At 47.5% G+C, this 15,901-nt stretch overlaps 6 protein-coding genes across 7 annotated transcripts; 2 read left to right on the top strand and 4 right to left on the bottom strand.

Moving 5' to 3' along the window:
• The first annotated feature begins 10 nt into the window (after nucleotides 1-10).
• On the top strand, nucleotides 11-3,814 carry BDBG_01872 (methyltransferase). Its single transcript, XM_002627155.2, has 3 exons — nucleotides 11-1,409; nucleotides 1,492-1,775; nucleotides 1,861-3,814. Exons 1-3 carry the CDS (start codon nucleotides 1,356-1,358, stop codon nucleotides 2,360-2,362), a joined length of 840 nt encoding a protein of 279 aa, XP_002627201.1. The 5' UTR covers nucleotides 11-1,355; the 3' UTR covers nucleotides 2,363-3,814.
• Nucleotides 662-7,424, bottom strand: BDBG_01871 (mitochondrial presequence protease). The gene is made up of 2 exons (XM_002627154.2): nucleotides 6,626-7,424; nucleotides 662-6,562 (listed from the first exon to the last, which is right to left on the bottom strand). The coding sequence occupies exons 1-2, from the start codon at nucleotides 7,003-7,005 to the stop codon at nucleotides 3,751-3,753; spliced, it is 3,192 nt and encodes a 1,063-aa protein (XP_002627200.1). The 5' UTR covers nucleotides 7,006-7,424; the 3' UTR covers nucleotides 662-3,750.
• Nucleotides 6,654-11,753, top strand: BDBG_01870. 2 transcript variants are annotated; one of them, XM_031720523.1, is made up of 6 exons: nucleotides 6,654-8,117; nucleotides 8,251-8,525; nucleotides 8,593-8,741; nucleotides 8,806-9,049; nucleotides 9,115-9,556; nucleotides 9,642-11,132. In XM_031720523.1, exons 1-6 carry the CDS (start codon nucleotides 7,829-7,831, stop codon nucleotides 9,722-9,724), a joined length of 1,482 nt encoding a protein of 493 aa, XP_031576736.1. In that variant the 5' UTR covers nucleotides 6,654-7,828; the 3' UTR covers nucleotides 9,725-11,132. The 2 variants fall into 2 exon arrangements, with proteins under 2 accessions (XP_031576736.1, XP_031576737.1); XM_031720522.1 differs by having other exon boundaries at nucleotides 9,115-11,753.
• On the bottom strand, nucleotides 9,822-12,073 carry BDBG_01869 (oxidoreductase). The gene has a single exon (XM_002627152.2). The coding sequence runs from the start codon at nucleotides 11,437-11,439 to the stop codon at nucleotides 10,399-10,401; it is 1,041 nt and encodes a 346-aa protein (XP_002627198.1). The 5' UTR covers nucleotides 11,440-12,073; the 3' UTR covers nucleotides 9,822-10,398.
• Nucleotides 12,074-12,239: 166 nt separating this feature from the next.
• Nucleotides 12,240-14,351, bottom strand: BDBG_01868 (uncharacterized protein). The gene has a single exon (XM_002627151.2). The coding sequence runs from the start codon at nucleotides 14,037-14,039 to the stop codon at nucleotides 12,573-12,575; it is 1,467 nt and encodes a 488-aa protein (XP_002627197.1). The 5' UTR covers nucleotides 14,040-14,351; the 3' UTR covers nucleotides 12,240-12,572.
• A 279-nt stretch (nucleotides 14,352-14,630) lies between these two features.
• Nucleotides 14,631-15,813, bottom strand: BDBG_01867 (uncharacterized protein; the record flags this gene model as incomplete). The annotated part of the gene is made up of 3 exons (XM_002627150.2): nucleotides 15,510-15,813; nucleotides 15,055-15,445; nucleotides 14,631-14,861 (listed from the first exon to the last, which is right to left on the bottom strand). The coding sequence occupies exons 2-3, from the start codon at nucleotides 15,370-15,372 to the stop codon at nucleotides 14,631-14,633; spliced, it is 549 nt and encodes a 182-aa protein (XP_002627196.1). The 5' UTR covers nucleotides 15,373-15,445; nucleotides 15,510-15,813.
• Between the last annotated feature and the right edge of the window lie 88 nt (nucleotides 15,814-15,901).

The following is a 15,901-nucleotide window of genomic DNA, read 5'->3' as shown; positions in this document are numbered from 1 at the left end:
TCCGAGCGGCGCCTGTTTGGTTATCACAATCAATCTCAGCCCATTCATGAACATCTTTGCATTCTCAACCATCTTTCTTGCAACTGGCGCGAAACTCTCTCACCCATTAATCAGAGGCAAGATTGCAGGCAGCGAAGAAACATGGCGCACTTGCGCCTGCAGTGCAGACGGGTTAGGAAGAACTACTGGCTGGAACTCAAGGATGCATTACTATTGCTTGTCATCGGACGAATAGTTAACCTCAGATATGTTGTTCCCAGGTATTCAAATTCCGAGAAGCGTTGGCTGCTATGAGGCACGGTGCACTGATGAACATACCATTTCCGAAATTAAGCCGCATCAGGATGGCTGGATCGGAAGTGCAGACACCACTTCGGAACAGGAATGGTGCTTACTTGAAATATATTTGTCGGGACCACATTGATCGGGAGCCATAGCCAACAGTTGGCACCCAGAGCCTACGAGATAGTCCGGCAAAGCTAAATCCTTGGGACGGAGCTCATACTAACTAATACATGCTTCCAGCGTCATGGCTTCGAAAGACTAGGAAGGATTTACTGTTAAATTGGTGTTGCTTGGAATTTGACCGGATATCCTCAAGATACAAGAGGACTTTGATCGATGGGAAACAGAGCAATCAACTACATTCATTATTTCATATTTCGACTTCAAAGTGCGGCTACAGGCTTACTGTTCTTCGTCTTGTTCTGTAGACAGCTCCAACCATCTCGGGAGAATCAAATTTCTACTAAGCCGTCAAGCTCACTTTAACTGCCTACCAGCGCTGAACAAGCCTTGAAATAGCCGGAGTCGGTTTTGTATACTGTCCAAGTTTACACCCACACCCCCCCAATACTCTTCTCCGCGTGAGAATCATAGAATAACTAGACTCCGATTCCGGTCCAGTGTTGGTCCTCTCCTGTTTACATAGCCCTCCACGCCGGGTAAGATTTGAAATATACTTCTCCACAGTATCTCATCAAAGCACAGCGAGCCCAGCAACCCGTTAACAGGCTTATAGATGCCGAGTTGTATATAACTAGAGGATGGGGCAGGAAAACGACGGATAACTATTGTTCTGGCTTAATAAGCAACTCCCCAACTCCGCATCCGATATCGGCTATTCTGGACAGAAGGATGACTTATGCAATCTTCAAAGACGTAAATATAAAGGAATCATACACCCCGGGTTCGTTAAAGATGCAGCTAAAAGAAATATAATAAACAAAAATAAAAAATAAGGCCTACAGGAGCTAGCAGCGGAAAAAAGACTGGTAGATCCTGTTTCTCCTAGAATCTTGCAACTAACTGCGCACCAAGAGGAAGAGAATCATTTCAAGAAAAGATATTGAGAGATGGTACCAACGCAGGAAGTTTCTGGGCCGCAGAAAGATCACTGGTCGGAAGAGGTACGTCTTCTTGATAGCAGTATTCATCTGTTATAGCTTAACAATTTGGGAAGAAATAATCATTTTTTAACCCCCCAATCAGGCATATCACACTTCGGCTGCCTTTGTCCCAAAGCTCACACAGAAGGTGTTGCAATATCTTAACCCACAGCCAACAGACCGGGTGCTGGATATTGGATGTGGAGATGGGAAGTTCACCGGCAGTTTCATTCCACATGTGGGATCGGTGCTGGGCATCGACGCATCCGCTTCCATGATTAGCTCTGCCAAAGCGGATTATGGCAGCCCCAAGGCCGAATTTCGAGTTGTGGATTGTAGGTATTTGGACCGGGAGCTGGATATTGTCGAGAGGGCATGGGATAAAGTGTAAGAACTGTATTTTTTGCTCTTAGTACACCCATCGCCCATTGAGTGGTTAAAGACCGTTAAAAACTGATAAACAACTCAACAGGGTTTCTAATGCCGCACTTCACTGGATCCTGAGAGATGCATCCACAAGGGTGGGCGTGCTGGAAACAATATACTCCTGCCTCAAACCAAATGGGACCTTTGTATTCGAAATGGGGGGCCATGGGAATGTGCCTGAAGCCAACACCGCGCTGCTTGCCGCGGTGACCCATCAGGGAACTACGATCCAGCAAGCGCGCGCCGCAAACCCGTGGTTCTTTCCGTCTGAATCCTGGATGAGAGCGACCTTGGAGAAGATTGGATTTCATATTGAGAAGCTGGAAGTCGAATATCGGCCCACTAAGCTTACCACTGACGTAGACGGCGGTATTGCCGGGTGGGTGCGCCTGATGGGATCCCAGATGCTGGATATTGTGGATGCGGACCGCCGCGAGGCTGCTGTTGAGGAGGTCTGTCAGTTACTTGAAACGGTCATCACAAGGGAAGAGGATGGTAGCAAGTGGTTGGGATATGTTCGTCTTCGAGGCGTTGCCGTGAGGAAGTAATGTGTTTGCTTGAAGTGTGGGTATCTTATTACAATCCTTAATTCTTACACAGGATTCGTCGCAAGGTATGTATTCGAGAGAGCTGGAAGTTTTTGAAGGTGGGCGTTGAAGGTGACTTTAGAAGAGCGGCTTGGAAAATAAAGCGAAGGTGGGTGACCTGCTACGGGAGGACGCGATATGGAGAGGAGAGGTGAAGCCAAATAGGCCTCGAATGATATGAATGCAAGCAAATGCGGCAAATGAGGCTTGAGTTCATTTCAATATCAAAGCTTGGAATAATAAACTACAGGGCGCATTGAGGAAGGTCAACTGAAAACCGACTAGAAAAGTAAATGTTCTCGCATCCCTAGTCCGCCCTCCATTAAACTTGAGGAAAAAGAGCAGTTCTGAAATGAGATGGAGACAAAAGGGTAACAGAGAAGCAAGGAAGAGCCCAGTAAAAACAAAAGATGAAGAAAACTCCCACCCAAAGGGGGTATAATCCACATCACCAAGCGGATCCCTCTAAACCCCACAGCAAAGGAAAAAGTAAAGAGATACGAAATTCCGAAACAACCCAAACCACCCTACCAATTGACAAGCCCATCAGCAAGTGAGGAGAACTGAACCTCACTCCAATAGCACAAAACCTCTCCATGAAAACACCATCGGCGAATCGAGGGGTTTCCAGCAAAAAGGCAAATGCTGCGGAATAGGCAAAGAACACCCCTCATGCATTAGGAGCAAGTCAGCTGATAGACTGGTTCGGAATCATACCAGAAAACATCATATCCCCTCCCCACTCCCTTGCAAGTAGGAGATATAGGGGGTTCGATAATGTGGGCCATCCCCTCTTCGGTAGGCGGGGTTTTCCCTTCTTTCATTTCCCCCCGAGCTCCTCCTTACTGCTCTCTCTTTTATTGATATTGCGCTTTTTCTCGTGGACCAGCCACTGCCTGCGAGGGCGGTGGGTGGCCGTCGGAGAGACTTGTGATCTGCCGACCATGGGGATGAAAGGTTGGCAGACGTATGATTGCTCTGTTCTGGAGCAGCGCGTTGGTTGTCTCATGTTAGTCCGTTCAGAATGAATATGTTGAAGAAACCATATCAGCAGCGGCCCAAGAGATGAAAAGGGAGACGTGGAAGTAGGTTAGTAATAGAGCGAAATTTTTGGCTAGACGCTTGAAACTGGCTCAGTGGGGATGTAAATCAAGAGAGATGCGATTATAATACATGTTCGTCTAAAAATACATGGAGTGTGAAATTCGCACCCTCTAGACAATGAGGTGGTGCATCAACTGGTCTATATCGAAAAGTTTAGAACGCATATTCAAATAAGAGCGTAAGGGAAACTAGGACAACCGTAACCAAAAATGTAAGACATCGAAAGAAAATTTGTATGTATATACTTAAGCCGCGCCGGTAGCCGCACCTTGCTCCTCAGAACCGGCGGCATTGCCTTCTTCAGGACCCATGGACAGCTTTCTCACATCCCAACCATCAAAATCGGACCCATCTTTTTTCTCGCCTAGGAGACAGAATACCTGTCGTGATGCGTTAACGAGGTACTTCTGAGCGGTATTATTCACATCCTCAGCAGTTACATCAAGAACCTGCTCGCGCCAGCGCTGGTCCATCTCCTGAGTGACACCAGTCATGAAGTAGCGCTGGCCTTCTTCGTCAACGCTCATGGGAGCGTCAAGACCCTGGAAGATGCCGAGTTTCGCTTCATCAAGCTCCCGCGTCGTCCAGGATCTGTCTCGGGCGAAGATTCCAGAGTTATTGAATACTTTTAGTGAATTCATGGGGTTGGGGTCGCGGTAGCTTGAAAACCCAAAATAACCTTGGATGGGGGCACTGCTGGCGCCTGCTCCATATGCACCACCTTTCTCCCGTATTTCTTGGTGGAGATAGTTGTGAGTTAAGAGTTGGGAGAGTACACTGAGTGATGCACTAGACGGATCGGTGAATGTCGTTGTTGGAAGAGCAAGGCCGGAATAGGAGACTTTATACGGGAGGTTATAAAGCACTTTGGTGACGGATGGGTTAGGGATAAATCCTTCGGTTGTTGAGGGGGGGTTAAGATTGCGAGGGAGGCCAGAGAGCCAGCGCTGAAGAGTTTTTTCGTTCGCGCTGGCGCTTTCTGACTCGCAGACTACACGCACACGGAATTTCGAGGAATTCGAAATCGCGAATAATTGTATCAGCTGAAGTTTCCGAATTAGGTCTTGCAACCGTTCTGGTGAGGTTTCCGCATCATGTAGAAGCCTGGCGGTAGCCTGGACTTGTGCTAAGCCTGATAGTTGCTCGCTAGCCCAGAATTTCTTAGACAGACCCGAAGTCGCAACATTTATAGCATATCGGTGGCCTGTACCCGCAATCGAATCAATAGCACCGTTGGTGGAAGATCGCAGCAATTCCTGGATCATCCGCGGAGCCACGGGGCTGTTGAAATCAGTCTCAGTTACTAGACTGGATATCATTTCAAGCATAGCCGAGAAGTTCTTGTCAAGCGAATAACCGGAGAATTGGAGCCCTTCAGCGTATCCGTCCAGTGATGTTGGAGACGATACAATGAAAGTGGAGGACGAAATACCACCAGATTTGAGTTTTATCAAATCCTCCCATTGCTCCATTGTTCGTCCGGCGGTGCCGAGTCGCATGACGCAGTCATTAAAGAGAGGTAGAAGCAACCGTAGCTCATCGGGGAGATTTTCAAATGCATTCATAGCCTGGAAATAGGAGAGGCCATTTGTTGGGGTTTCCCTCCAAACAACGTCGACTTCACCTATTTTGGATTCCCGCACGGTTTTCCATTCCTTCGTTCTCGAAATATCTTTCACGTGGAGAGTTGGCAAGCAGCTTAAATCGGCATTCTGGGCTGCTTCCTGGACCTTCAATAACTCAAATTCTTCTTTCTTGAGTTGGTCAACGGCTTTTTCAAGAGAGCCTGCAGCTTCAGTCAATTCGGTCATCTTTCCCTCCTTTCGCACTACTTCTTTTTCGTCCAGTTCTTTATTATAAGTTGGTGATCCAGCCATCGTAAAAGTCATGGACTTATCAGTCATAAGATATTTTTTCATAAGTTGTTCTAGGTAGCCACCTTTCTCATAGCGTTGCTTGAATTCATTAATCACCTCATTCCAAGCTAGCTCTTTCATTGGATTAGAACCATTAAACCAGGATGATAGTGTCTTTTCCATGATTCCAATCCCGAAGTTGGCTGTCTTGTGTCTCAATGCAAGTTCCAGTTGGTGCAGGATGCCTTTCACTTTGTCATCGTTGAATCCTGCAGCCGAGAACTGCCGGAAAACCTTTTGTACCTTCTCCTTCACCATGGCGATGTCTTTTTCGGCAACTCCGTTCACACCAACTGAAAATATAGGAACTCTGCCAGAAGCATCAAGACCAGTGTTTGGTGTAAATGAGGATCCGATTTCGCTTTCGACTAGAGCCTTATGCATTGGTGAACCATATCCGTCAAGCAGCAGGGACGAAAGAATTCCCATCGAGAAGGTCTCCACGACGTTAGTGGAATCACCTGCAAACCAAGACACTGACGTTTTGAATTGCTTGTCCTCGCTGGTAAATGGGTCGATTGGACCTGGAATCGTGACGCTAAGGGGGCCGTCGTCTAAAGACAGTGGAAGTTTGACCTCTCGATCCGGAGTTGACTTTTCAAAGCCATCCAAGACACGCCCAACCTGTTGTAAATGATCCCCTAGAGGCATGTCCCCATACGTGAAAACTTTCGCATTGCTTGGATGGTAATTCTTTTTTGAAAAGTCGACCAGTTGCTTGTGAGTTAGATCTGTTATATACTGTGGGTCGCCGCCTGAGTTATTTATGGCAGGAAAGATCTGTTCCTTAAACTTAATATAGAATAAGTAATTGGCATCAGATACCTGCCCTTTCATCTCATTATAGACCACTCCTTTGAAAACAATATCATCTGCTGTGGCCGGGCTTTCATTGCCTTCTTTGTGAGCCAGGAACGCGCGAGGATCTTCAGGCCCTAGGCGCCATCCTTCTTGTCGAAAATCTTCTTCTTTCAACAAGGGGTGTAATGTGGCATCCAGGTAGACTGATAGTAGGTTCTGGAAGTCTTGTTTATTGGTTGTCGCAAATGGATACGTGGTATGATCAGACGAGGTGAAAGCGTTCATGAAGTTGGATAAAGAACGAGGCAGCATCTTGAAAAACGGGTCGCGAACAGGGTACCTAAACAGGACAACGTAATCAGCTGATAAATCCCACGAGACCGGAAAGGCTAAGATTGCTTACTTCTCACTGCCACATAGAGTGGTGTGCTCGAGGATATGCGGCACGCCGGTTGCGTCTGGGGGGTTCGTCTTGAACCCAATACCGAAGACATTATTCTTGTCATCTCTGGCCACATGGAGATAGTCTGCATCTGTTTTATCATGTTTCAAGAGAACTGCGGTCAAATGAAGCTCCGGGACATGCTTCTTCTCCTTGACGGTGAAACCGTGAAGTTTCTCGCCAACTGCGGGATAGTTATCTAGCTGTGTGACGGTGGAAGCTAGTCTCTGACTCTTTCTAATCAAGTATCCGCGATTCGCTTTACTGCGCAAGGAGGAGAAAGTGGGACACCTCGACGAAGAGGTTCCATATTTCAAAAACGTGTTGGTTGATCGAAGCATATTGGCTGCGGGATAGCTGGCGGCGAAAAGAGCTACCCGAAAACTCGAATACCAGATAGGCGATTAATTCCCAACAATTATCTATCTATAACTGAATCATCGAATGAGTGTATAGATGCAAATAGAACCGCTCAACGATAGAGATGGCGTCTGGTAAAGAATCGTTCGGACGAAGTTCGTTTGGGAGCCAAAAACTTTGAGCGGCGCAAACTGGGGCGAAAACTCGTCGGGGGAGACGACTGGGTTCTATTTCCCTGAGAAACAAAATGAGAGAGAAACCGTAATACCAATGAAACAACACAAGAGCAGCCCCCCAATATTAGTTTGTAGCGTCGAAGGAAATGTAAATTTCCGGAGGTCACAGAGTCTGATGTTGCGCTGGGCGAGTTGAGGCGTCGTTTAGCCACAGCCATGGCCCAGCTAGGCTTAGCGTTGTTTGGCCGGTGTGGCTTGTCCCCTCCTACGCCTTTTGAGCCAGAACTCGAACTGCTTCTCTGCCCAGTTACTACCTCCAAGGGCCTGCATCAGCCTGCTCGCCGGCCTCGTTTACACGCCCGGGAACTCGGAACTAGATATAGAGGTCTTCTTCTCTCACATATAGGTGTCGCGTCCCCTCTATACGTCCCCGTTTTGCGCTTCTGTCTCCCAGAGCGCCGTGTTGGCATTGAAAAATTCGCTGGGTGTGTCTCGGATGCGAGCACGGGACCTGGGATATAGTTCACCTGTCGACCTGTGTTGACGCTAGAGGCTAAGAAGCAGTTCTACCGGCGAATACCCTTGAAACTGCGAGGGCGTCGTTGGTTGTTTGCGTGGTGGTCCAGCTATGGCAGCTGCTGCTCCACATGTTCATCCAGGATACAACAGCTCTGGCGCATCCCACTCCGCTTCCTCCCATACAAACCATTCGAACTTCGTAAATAGGCACTCCGATAGCCCAGTTTCGTCAACTCATTCGGGGTCTCCCCACCTAGCAATGGCCCCAACCACCATGGCAAAAAAAGCAAAGGGAAAGAAGCCCGCGGACCCCAGCGAAACGTCGAAGCTCTTGGCCGCCAAAATATCTCAACTCGAGCAAGATGCGGCTGGGGAAAAGGACCAAGAGGCTGAAATTGGTACGTTACTATAAAGGACTGTTCTATACCATAATTTTATTCCTGTTGGACAGGCCACTTCGGCGCGCTCACTGGAGGCCTGGACGCCTGGGGTAAGATGAGTTATTACTTACATATCTGTATTTCCCGATAGAACGAGAAGTCAAAAAAGCTACTCGTGATTTAAATCAGCTCTTGAACAATATAGAATCACCCATGACACGACTTGAGACTGTCCACAAAAAGTACACTGAGCTGCTTGCCGACATGAAGAAGCTCGATCGAGATTATGCGAAGAGTAAAAAACGAGCCGATCAGCTCCAGAAGGACCAGGATAAGGGGAAGTCGGAGCTTAGCAAGACTGCTACTATGAAGGATAAGCTTGAAAAGCTGTGTCGGGAGCTGACGAAGGAGAATAAGAAAGTCAAGGTGTGTTGGGAACCTATCCATATCGGGGCAAAAGAAAAATATCTGATGGAATGGATTATGGTTACAGGATGAGAACAAAAGGCTCGAAGAGATAGAGAAGAAAGCTCGCGGGGTCGTGAATGCACGACTTGACTCGTTACTTTTTGACATCCAGGACTTCGTTACAGCGCGGGGTGATGCTCGTGGAGAAAAAGCAGATATCGATTTAGATGACGCGTAAGTATATCACAGCTACCGTCATTAGTGACTTTCATGCGCATGTCTAACAGGTATTCTCAAGTCTCCGCGCGAAAATCAAAACCATTGGCGAAAAATTCGAAGCTCGGGAACAGCATTATAAAGCTCTGCTCCGCAGTAAGGATGCGGAAATTCAAAGTCTGACTGCCAAATACGAAGAGCAAAGGCGTGGAGCAGAGAGTGAGGCACAAAGATGTCGTGCTTTGAGCAGCCAAGTCTCAACGTTTTCACAAACTGAAGCCGAACTGCGAAGCCAACTCAACATCTATGTCGAAAAGTTCAAACAAGTGAGCTTCTCTCAGAGTTTTCCTATAATGTATGCCTGTATGACATTTAATAACGAACCAAACAGGTTGAGGATACGCTAAATAATAGCAACGAACTATTTTTGACCTTCCGCAAGGAAATGGAGGAAATGGCGAAGAAGACCAAGCGACTCGAAAAGGAAAACATGACGCTGACACGGAAGCACGAGCAGACCAACCGTAATATTTTAGAGATGGCGGAAGAACGAACTCGAAACAACGACGAGCTTGAGAAATGGCGCAAAAAGAGCAACAACCTTGAAGCTCTCTGTCGACGGATGCAGGAGCAGGGCAGAGGCCAAGCCCTTGCTGGCGAGCTTGATGCAGTGGACGACGAAGGGACGGAGAGTGAATACGATGACGAATATGAGGATGAAGAAGAAGATGAAGATTTAAGTGACGAGGGAGAATTTGACGATCATCATCACCATCACCACCATCACCATCATGCAGAACATCAACATCCACCAGCAAACCGAGCTCCTGACGGTAAGCCCTTTTTTGGACCACCGCCACCACCAGCGCTAGTAGAAACTAAATCTAATGGCCATCGTGGTGTTGTAAATGGATACAGGCATTAAAGAGGATGAAAAACAAAACAAAACGAAAAAGAGAAAAAAGAAAAAAGATGAAAAACACAGAAAAACACAAATATAGCAACGAAAGCTAGGAGAAAGGGTATCTATCTATATCTATCCCACCTCATGGCTGCTGTTCAATTAAGGAAGGGTACCTTGTTTTCTACTCATGCGTTGACATGGCAATTGATCAATTGGATAACGTTTCGGTATTTCCTTGGTGATATGGGGTAGTAGAGGGTCCTAATTCTGTTCCTCCCGCCACTTCATCATCTCTGCGACCCTATACCTCCTTTGCTTCTATTTCCTTTACCTGTTAGAGTTGCATCTTGTTGGTTGTTTGTCTATGTTCCGAATCCTCATATTTATTCAATGCCGTTCTTGTGTCCTACAACAATATTCAACTACACAACGTAGATGGAAAACTATCCTGCGAGTGACATTTTTAGCGAGTGCTAAAATGCCGACAATGCCGGTATAAAAATCCAAAGCGTGTATATGATGGGATGGTATCTCTCATGAGCTTTCAATTCCTGTTAAAGTAGGCGATCTGTTCGGTAGCCTCGCCGCCGAGTATAGAAATTAATTCTGTCACATCAAGCGCTCCTCCCTCGATAGTGTAATGAACAAATAAAACTCTTTCCATCATAATCACGAATATGGGTATAACTTGACTCTACCAACGACAATAAAAGCACGTATGATTTATTTACAAGGCCAAACCTACACCGGATACACACCGGATCGTAGCAGTCACAACTTACACCCAGTCCCCAAATACCCATTCCCAACCTTCAACATATGCACAGCCTCCTTCACCATCTCATCCACAATCTGGCCCGCAGGCTTAATATCCTTCACAGCAGCCGCAACATGCCCCATCAAAAACGGAATATCAACATCCTTCCCCTCATCGAAATCTTTCATAATAGGCACCACCCCATCATCCGTTAGCTTCTTAATCTCCTCCGGCTTCTCATGCCACGCCTTGATATAATCGTTCGGCAGCACCCGCAGCGGCCGCCCAGAGACAACAAGAGTGGTAACCGTATCTCCAAACCCAGCATTCAGCACAGCCTCCTTATGCATCTGGCTCGCCCCGCTCTCCACCGATGCCACAAAGCGCGTACCAACCCATACCCCAGCAGCACCCAGCATCAGCGATGCAGCCAGGCTACGGCCGTCATTGACACCTCCCGCAGCAACAACCAGCGCCGGCTGCCCTGTTAGCGGACTCTTGTACTTGCGCGCTACATCCGCGACGGCGGGGATTAGGACGGAGAAAGGGACGTCACCAGTATGCCCACCGCCCTCACCACCCTGCGCGCACACGATATCCACACCGGCCTCTAACGCCTTCTCCGCATGCCTAGGCGCGCCAACCATATTCATAATCAAGATGCCCGCCTCATGTAGTCTCTTGATCGTGCGCGCGGGCGGGACGCCGACGGCAGAAACAAACAGCTTCGCGCCATGCTTGATCGTAACCTCAATGAGCTCATCGAGCTTGCCCTCTGTGTAGTCGTGGTTTGTCTTGCGGGCGCCCTCGCCGACTTTGGGTAGGGCGAGGTCAACGCCGAAGGGCAGGTCGGGGCTTTTCAGGTGTGATTTTAGCTCTGTGAGCATCTCGTCGAGCTGGGCGGGGGTGTAGCCGAGTCCGCCGACGGTGCCTAGGCCGCCTGCGTTAGAGACGGCGGCGGCGAGCGGGCCGCCGGATGTACGGGCCATGCCAGCCAGGAGGACGGGATGTTGGATGCCCAGGAGGGTGGTGAGGGGGGTGGTTATTTGCGACATGTTGAATAGGATGGATTAAGAGGGGGAAGGTTAGGGAGGATTATCGGGCTTTTCGGAGGGAGGAGGGTGTATATATGTATTATGTATTTAGAGGATATGGTTGGGATATGAAGAGAAGCAAGTGAGAGCAGATAGTTTTTATCACCTGGGAATTAACGGAATATAAACTGAAAAAAGCCTCTGAGGCGGAGGTTTAATAGGAGAGAGCTGTAACTTGCCGAATTGACTTTTTTCCCAATTCCGAACAGAAAGGGATTTATTAGCTGATTAAAATAGGCAAAATCAATATTAAACGGGGCTGAAATTTCCCCTCTCGTCTTCTTATATATGCTTGCTTTAAGTGTCCTTTTCCAGTTGCGCAGTCTCTCCCGCATTTCTCCTCTCAAGAGCTGCACTTCCCCACAGTCTTGAGGAGTTGTTAGACCGCGGTTCACCGTTCGCCTGCAGTATTAAACTATCCTACACCGAGGCTAGGTTAGTTAGCTTGGTTCCAATATTCCCAGAAAGATGTTCCTCCAAACCAATCACACTAATCTTAGTCTGGAACAAAGAGAAGAGAAGTAGGCAACAAAGAGCCCTGCAACATGTACCCTAGCAATAATGTAAAAGAAACTCGCAGGAATCTCAATAAAAAAAGAAAACTATTTCAAAACCCAACAATATCCTGCAGGTAAATTTGCAGATTGGGAATAAATAGATAGGGCATGTGAGATCACCTGACCCGGCCCTCGGCTCGCTCGTGACGCCACTCTCCCGGGCCGAAAATGTGTGTCATGCTTATTTTATGCTGTACTATGTACGGAGTACTGTATATATCATTGCTACTGCTGTAAAATCCCTAAGAAACATCTTTTTAAACTCGTTCAACAGATTTCCATCATAAATTCGATATTGGTGCTTCCGTAGTATTGTTGAGTAGCTCCTGAGCAGAATCCGCAAATTGAAGTATTGAGCGAAGCTGGCGACGATATTGTCACACTCATTTGGAATGATGTGTACACCAGAAATTAAACATTAGCGCCTAATTCTAATTCTAATTATATTATTCTATATTCTAAATATTACAGTGTTTGTTCCCATTAGTAAAAATAGATAGATCCCACGGTGCGACAGGAAAACGAAAAGAAGCAAGCTCAAGCTTCGAACGACTCGTAAATAGTTCTACTATGTTTCTCCACATCCCTCATCAGTACCTCATGGAGAATCTCCTTCGCGACCTCAGCTGAATACAGAGCAACGCCAACCTCCTGGCTCGTATACCAGCTGGCACGATCCATATTCCCACTGCCCAAGAGAACCACCCTCTCATCAACAACAGTGAGCTTCAAATGTGATTTGACAAACGCACTTCCGCCCCCTAGATTATACCGACGGGAATTCGCGACCTTCCATTCTCGAACCGTTAATTTACCCGGCTTCGTCGCATCCGTCGCGTCTGTTTCCTTCTTTCCCCACGCACACAGCACGCGTCTATGTGAATTCATCAGCGAATTTATGCAGCGGGCTGTCGTCGTCCCTGATGTGGCTAGCTGTTCCATCACCATGAGATTCATGTTCGTTACAACGGTGACCTTGACGCCCTGTTCCAGCGCTTGCACTAGCGCGTGCATCACAGGCTTCGCGGTAAGATTGGGCGTGATGATGTATATCTCGCTCTCGGCATTCGCAAACAGGAACTTGGTAAAGGCGTTCAGCGGCGTGCGCGGCTCCGATCTTGGTAAGCGGAAAATGCCCGGGCGGAAAGCCGGGTTTTGATGGTGCGATGATGGGAGAAAAAGAGTGTGCAGTTCTCTGTTTGCGGGGGTGTTGGGGAACGATTTTACGAGTTGACCGGCCGATTTGGCTGGTGGGTCTTTGAGAGGTGGGAGAGTTACATCTGCCGTGGCCGGGAATGTTGATATTCCTCCGACAGCTGCTCCGTGTGGCTGTTGCGCGTCGGGGTTCCAGACCTCTGTCCAGAATTTATGGAATTTCTCAACGATGCTGCGGCCTTTCAGGCGAAAGGCGCCTTCATACCATGACTCCCAGCTGACGTTGCAGCTAGGCAGCCAGACGAATTTCCGGTCGACGATGACGAATTTGGGATGCATGACGGAAAAGGGCCGGATGAAGATGGATTTGACGGTCAGATCTAGTCCGGGGATCTCTTGCGGGATTGGGAGTTTGAGCTGCTCGTTCCATTCTGTCGGGTTGTAAACATATCCAGCTGTGGATTCGGTATGTCGTAACTTCTGTAGGAGGGAAACTGATGAGAGACAAATGTAGACTTTGATATTTTCAACGGTAGTAGTATGTGGCGAAGCTGCTGCTCTTTTCTTGACGATCTTTTTGGACAGCATTCGGAGGGCTTCGCAGAGTCGTACTCGAGATTCAGACACGGTTGCCCAAAAGCAAGTCACGAAGACGACTTCCCGGTCCGCTGTCTCGATATCCGGACAAATGTAGTTGCTCAGGATATCTAATCCTGTCCCAGTGCAAAAGGATGGCTCCATTGAAGCTGCTGTTGCCGAGTCATTGAGGGACGACAGATCGTGACCCTCCAACGGGTCCGTTGCGACATGTTGACGCCATTTTTCAACAGAGTATGGCAAGTTGGCCATGTCACTTGTTTATTATATTCAGTGGAATATTTTCACCTAGTTTTGTAGAGCATATATAGAACTCGCGGTGGGTGTAGCTACAGCTGACAGCGAGCCCTGTGGTGCTTTCTGTCCCTTCAGCGAAGACCACGCGAAAAGAATAGCGAAGTATTTATCCTTTTTTAAAGTGTGGAAACAAAAGTACCCTCCTCCGTTTCATACAATTCGAAAATATTGTTAACCCCATTCTTTATCGCGTTGTATAGGCACTGAAAAGACACAGAATTCTGTTGTAATGTAATATCAAGTGTTGGCTATGATGTTGGAAGTTGCATGGAACCTTAATTTGGTGTTAGTTGGAACTAAATAAATCACCCCAAGCTTCCAGGCCTGTCTGTCTTCGTAAAAGATTGGTTGACAAGCCCTGAAAATAATACTGTCAATTTCTGATTCATTGTTGACATGAAACCTGGGTTTTCTAACTTGGATCTGTTGCTGGTACTACGCACTGAATGTTTTTTCTTCACTTGTCAATGATGGAAAAAAATACCAGGCCACTAGAATTTCATTCATAAATACTAGTTTTAGCTATATCCGTCTGGGACAAAATTGCTAGGAAACATGCCCCTGTCCACCAATCGTGGTGAACACGGCTTCTTTGACCCTGAATATCTCAGCTTTGTCATTCGCGTATCGAAAAACATGCCCTTTGTGACGGCGGCAAAAGATCCATTGCTTATGTTTTCCCTCGACACAACATATCACACCGTCCAAACTACCCATGAAAAGTCCATCGCGCTTCCAAGCTAGAGACCCCTTACCCTTGACGCCATACCCGATTCGCTATGTTAATGCATGAATAAAAGGGGGGATAAAGACAAAGGACTTGAAGCAGTTATGATACAAAGAAAGCCCGAGAGTAAAGAAAGCAGAAAGGAAAAAAGGCAAAGAAAAGGGGGGGAGATATTAAAATTAAAAGAAAAAAGAGAAGAAGAAACCATCACAACCTCTCTAATAGCACAATAATAAAACACACAAACACTGAAATCGCTAGCAATGTGAAATATACGGGTTTCTTCGTTGGCATTGGCTCTGTATCATGACCTTCTGATCCATACACTGGCGAAGGAGGGTCCCCAACCGCCCCTTCCGGAGCAGTTGCAAGCGACCCGGGTAGACTTCGCTGTTCGCGTACCGTTGGAAGTTGAACGGTGCTGATTGAATCTGATTGTTGTGTGATCGGTAGGGCAATGGTGAAGGCGACGATAGCGAGGAGGAGATATATGGTGGTGATGACGGAGAGGTTTGCACCTAATCCACCGCCACTGGAATGGGCGGACAAGCAAAGCTTCATTCTGGGGGATTTTTTGGGAGATTAATATGTATGCTTCTTATGGTTCGGGAGTGGGCTGGGTGAACTGTAGGCGCTGGTTTAGGAAGATATACGTTAGACAGTTGTCAGGTGTCATACTATAGGCATGGCTCACATACCGCTTATCAGGGGCGCAATATAGGGGATCGACTACGGATTAGATGGAAGTACACATGTAAAACAGTCTCTCGCCATTCGGCAGGAGATGGGATCGATTGACGCGTCGGGAAGAGGACATATTTTTCAGAACCATTGCAGTGCCATTGTTGCAGTTGTGTGTGTGTGTGAGAGAGAGAGAGAGAGAGTAAATGGGAAGGGGAGCAGAGTCGCCAGCCATATGCAGCAACCCTGAAGCGGGGAAGCAGCACGCTAAATAGCTGCAGGATCGGCGTTTGTGGTGGGCATTTTTTTGCTTGACCCGGGCTGGGATTATTCCAGCCTTCTAGGAGCAATAGTTAATTGCAAGCACTATCTAGGTAAGGAAAGCGAAAGTGACCCCTAAACACCGCTG

Source organism: Blastomyces gilchristii (genome assembly GCF_000003855.2).
Source record: "Blastomyces gilchristii SLH14081 genomic scaffold supercont1.3, whole genome shotgun sequence".
Classification (NCBI taxonomy): domain Eukaryota; kingdom Fungi; phylum Ascomycota; class Eurotiomycetes; order Onygenales; family Ajellomycetaceae; genus Blastomyces; species Blastomyces gilchristii.
Note: the sequence above shows the minus strand (reverse complement) of the source record. Positions and strands in the feature narration are given on the sequence as shown.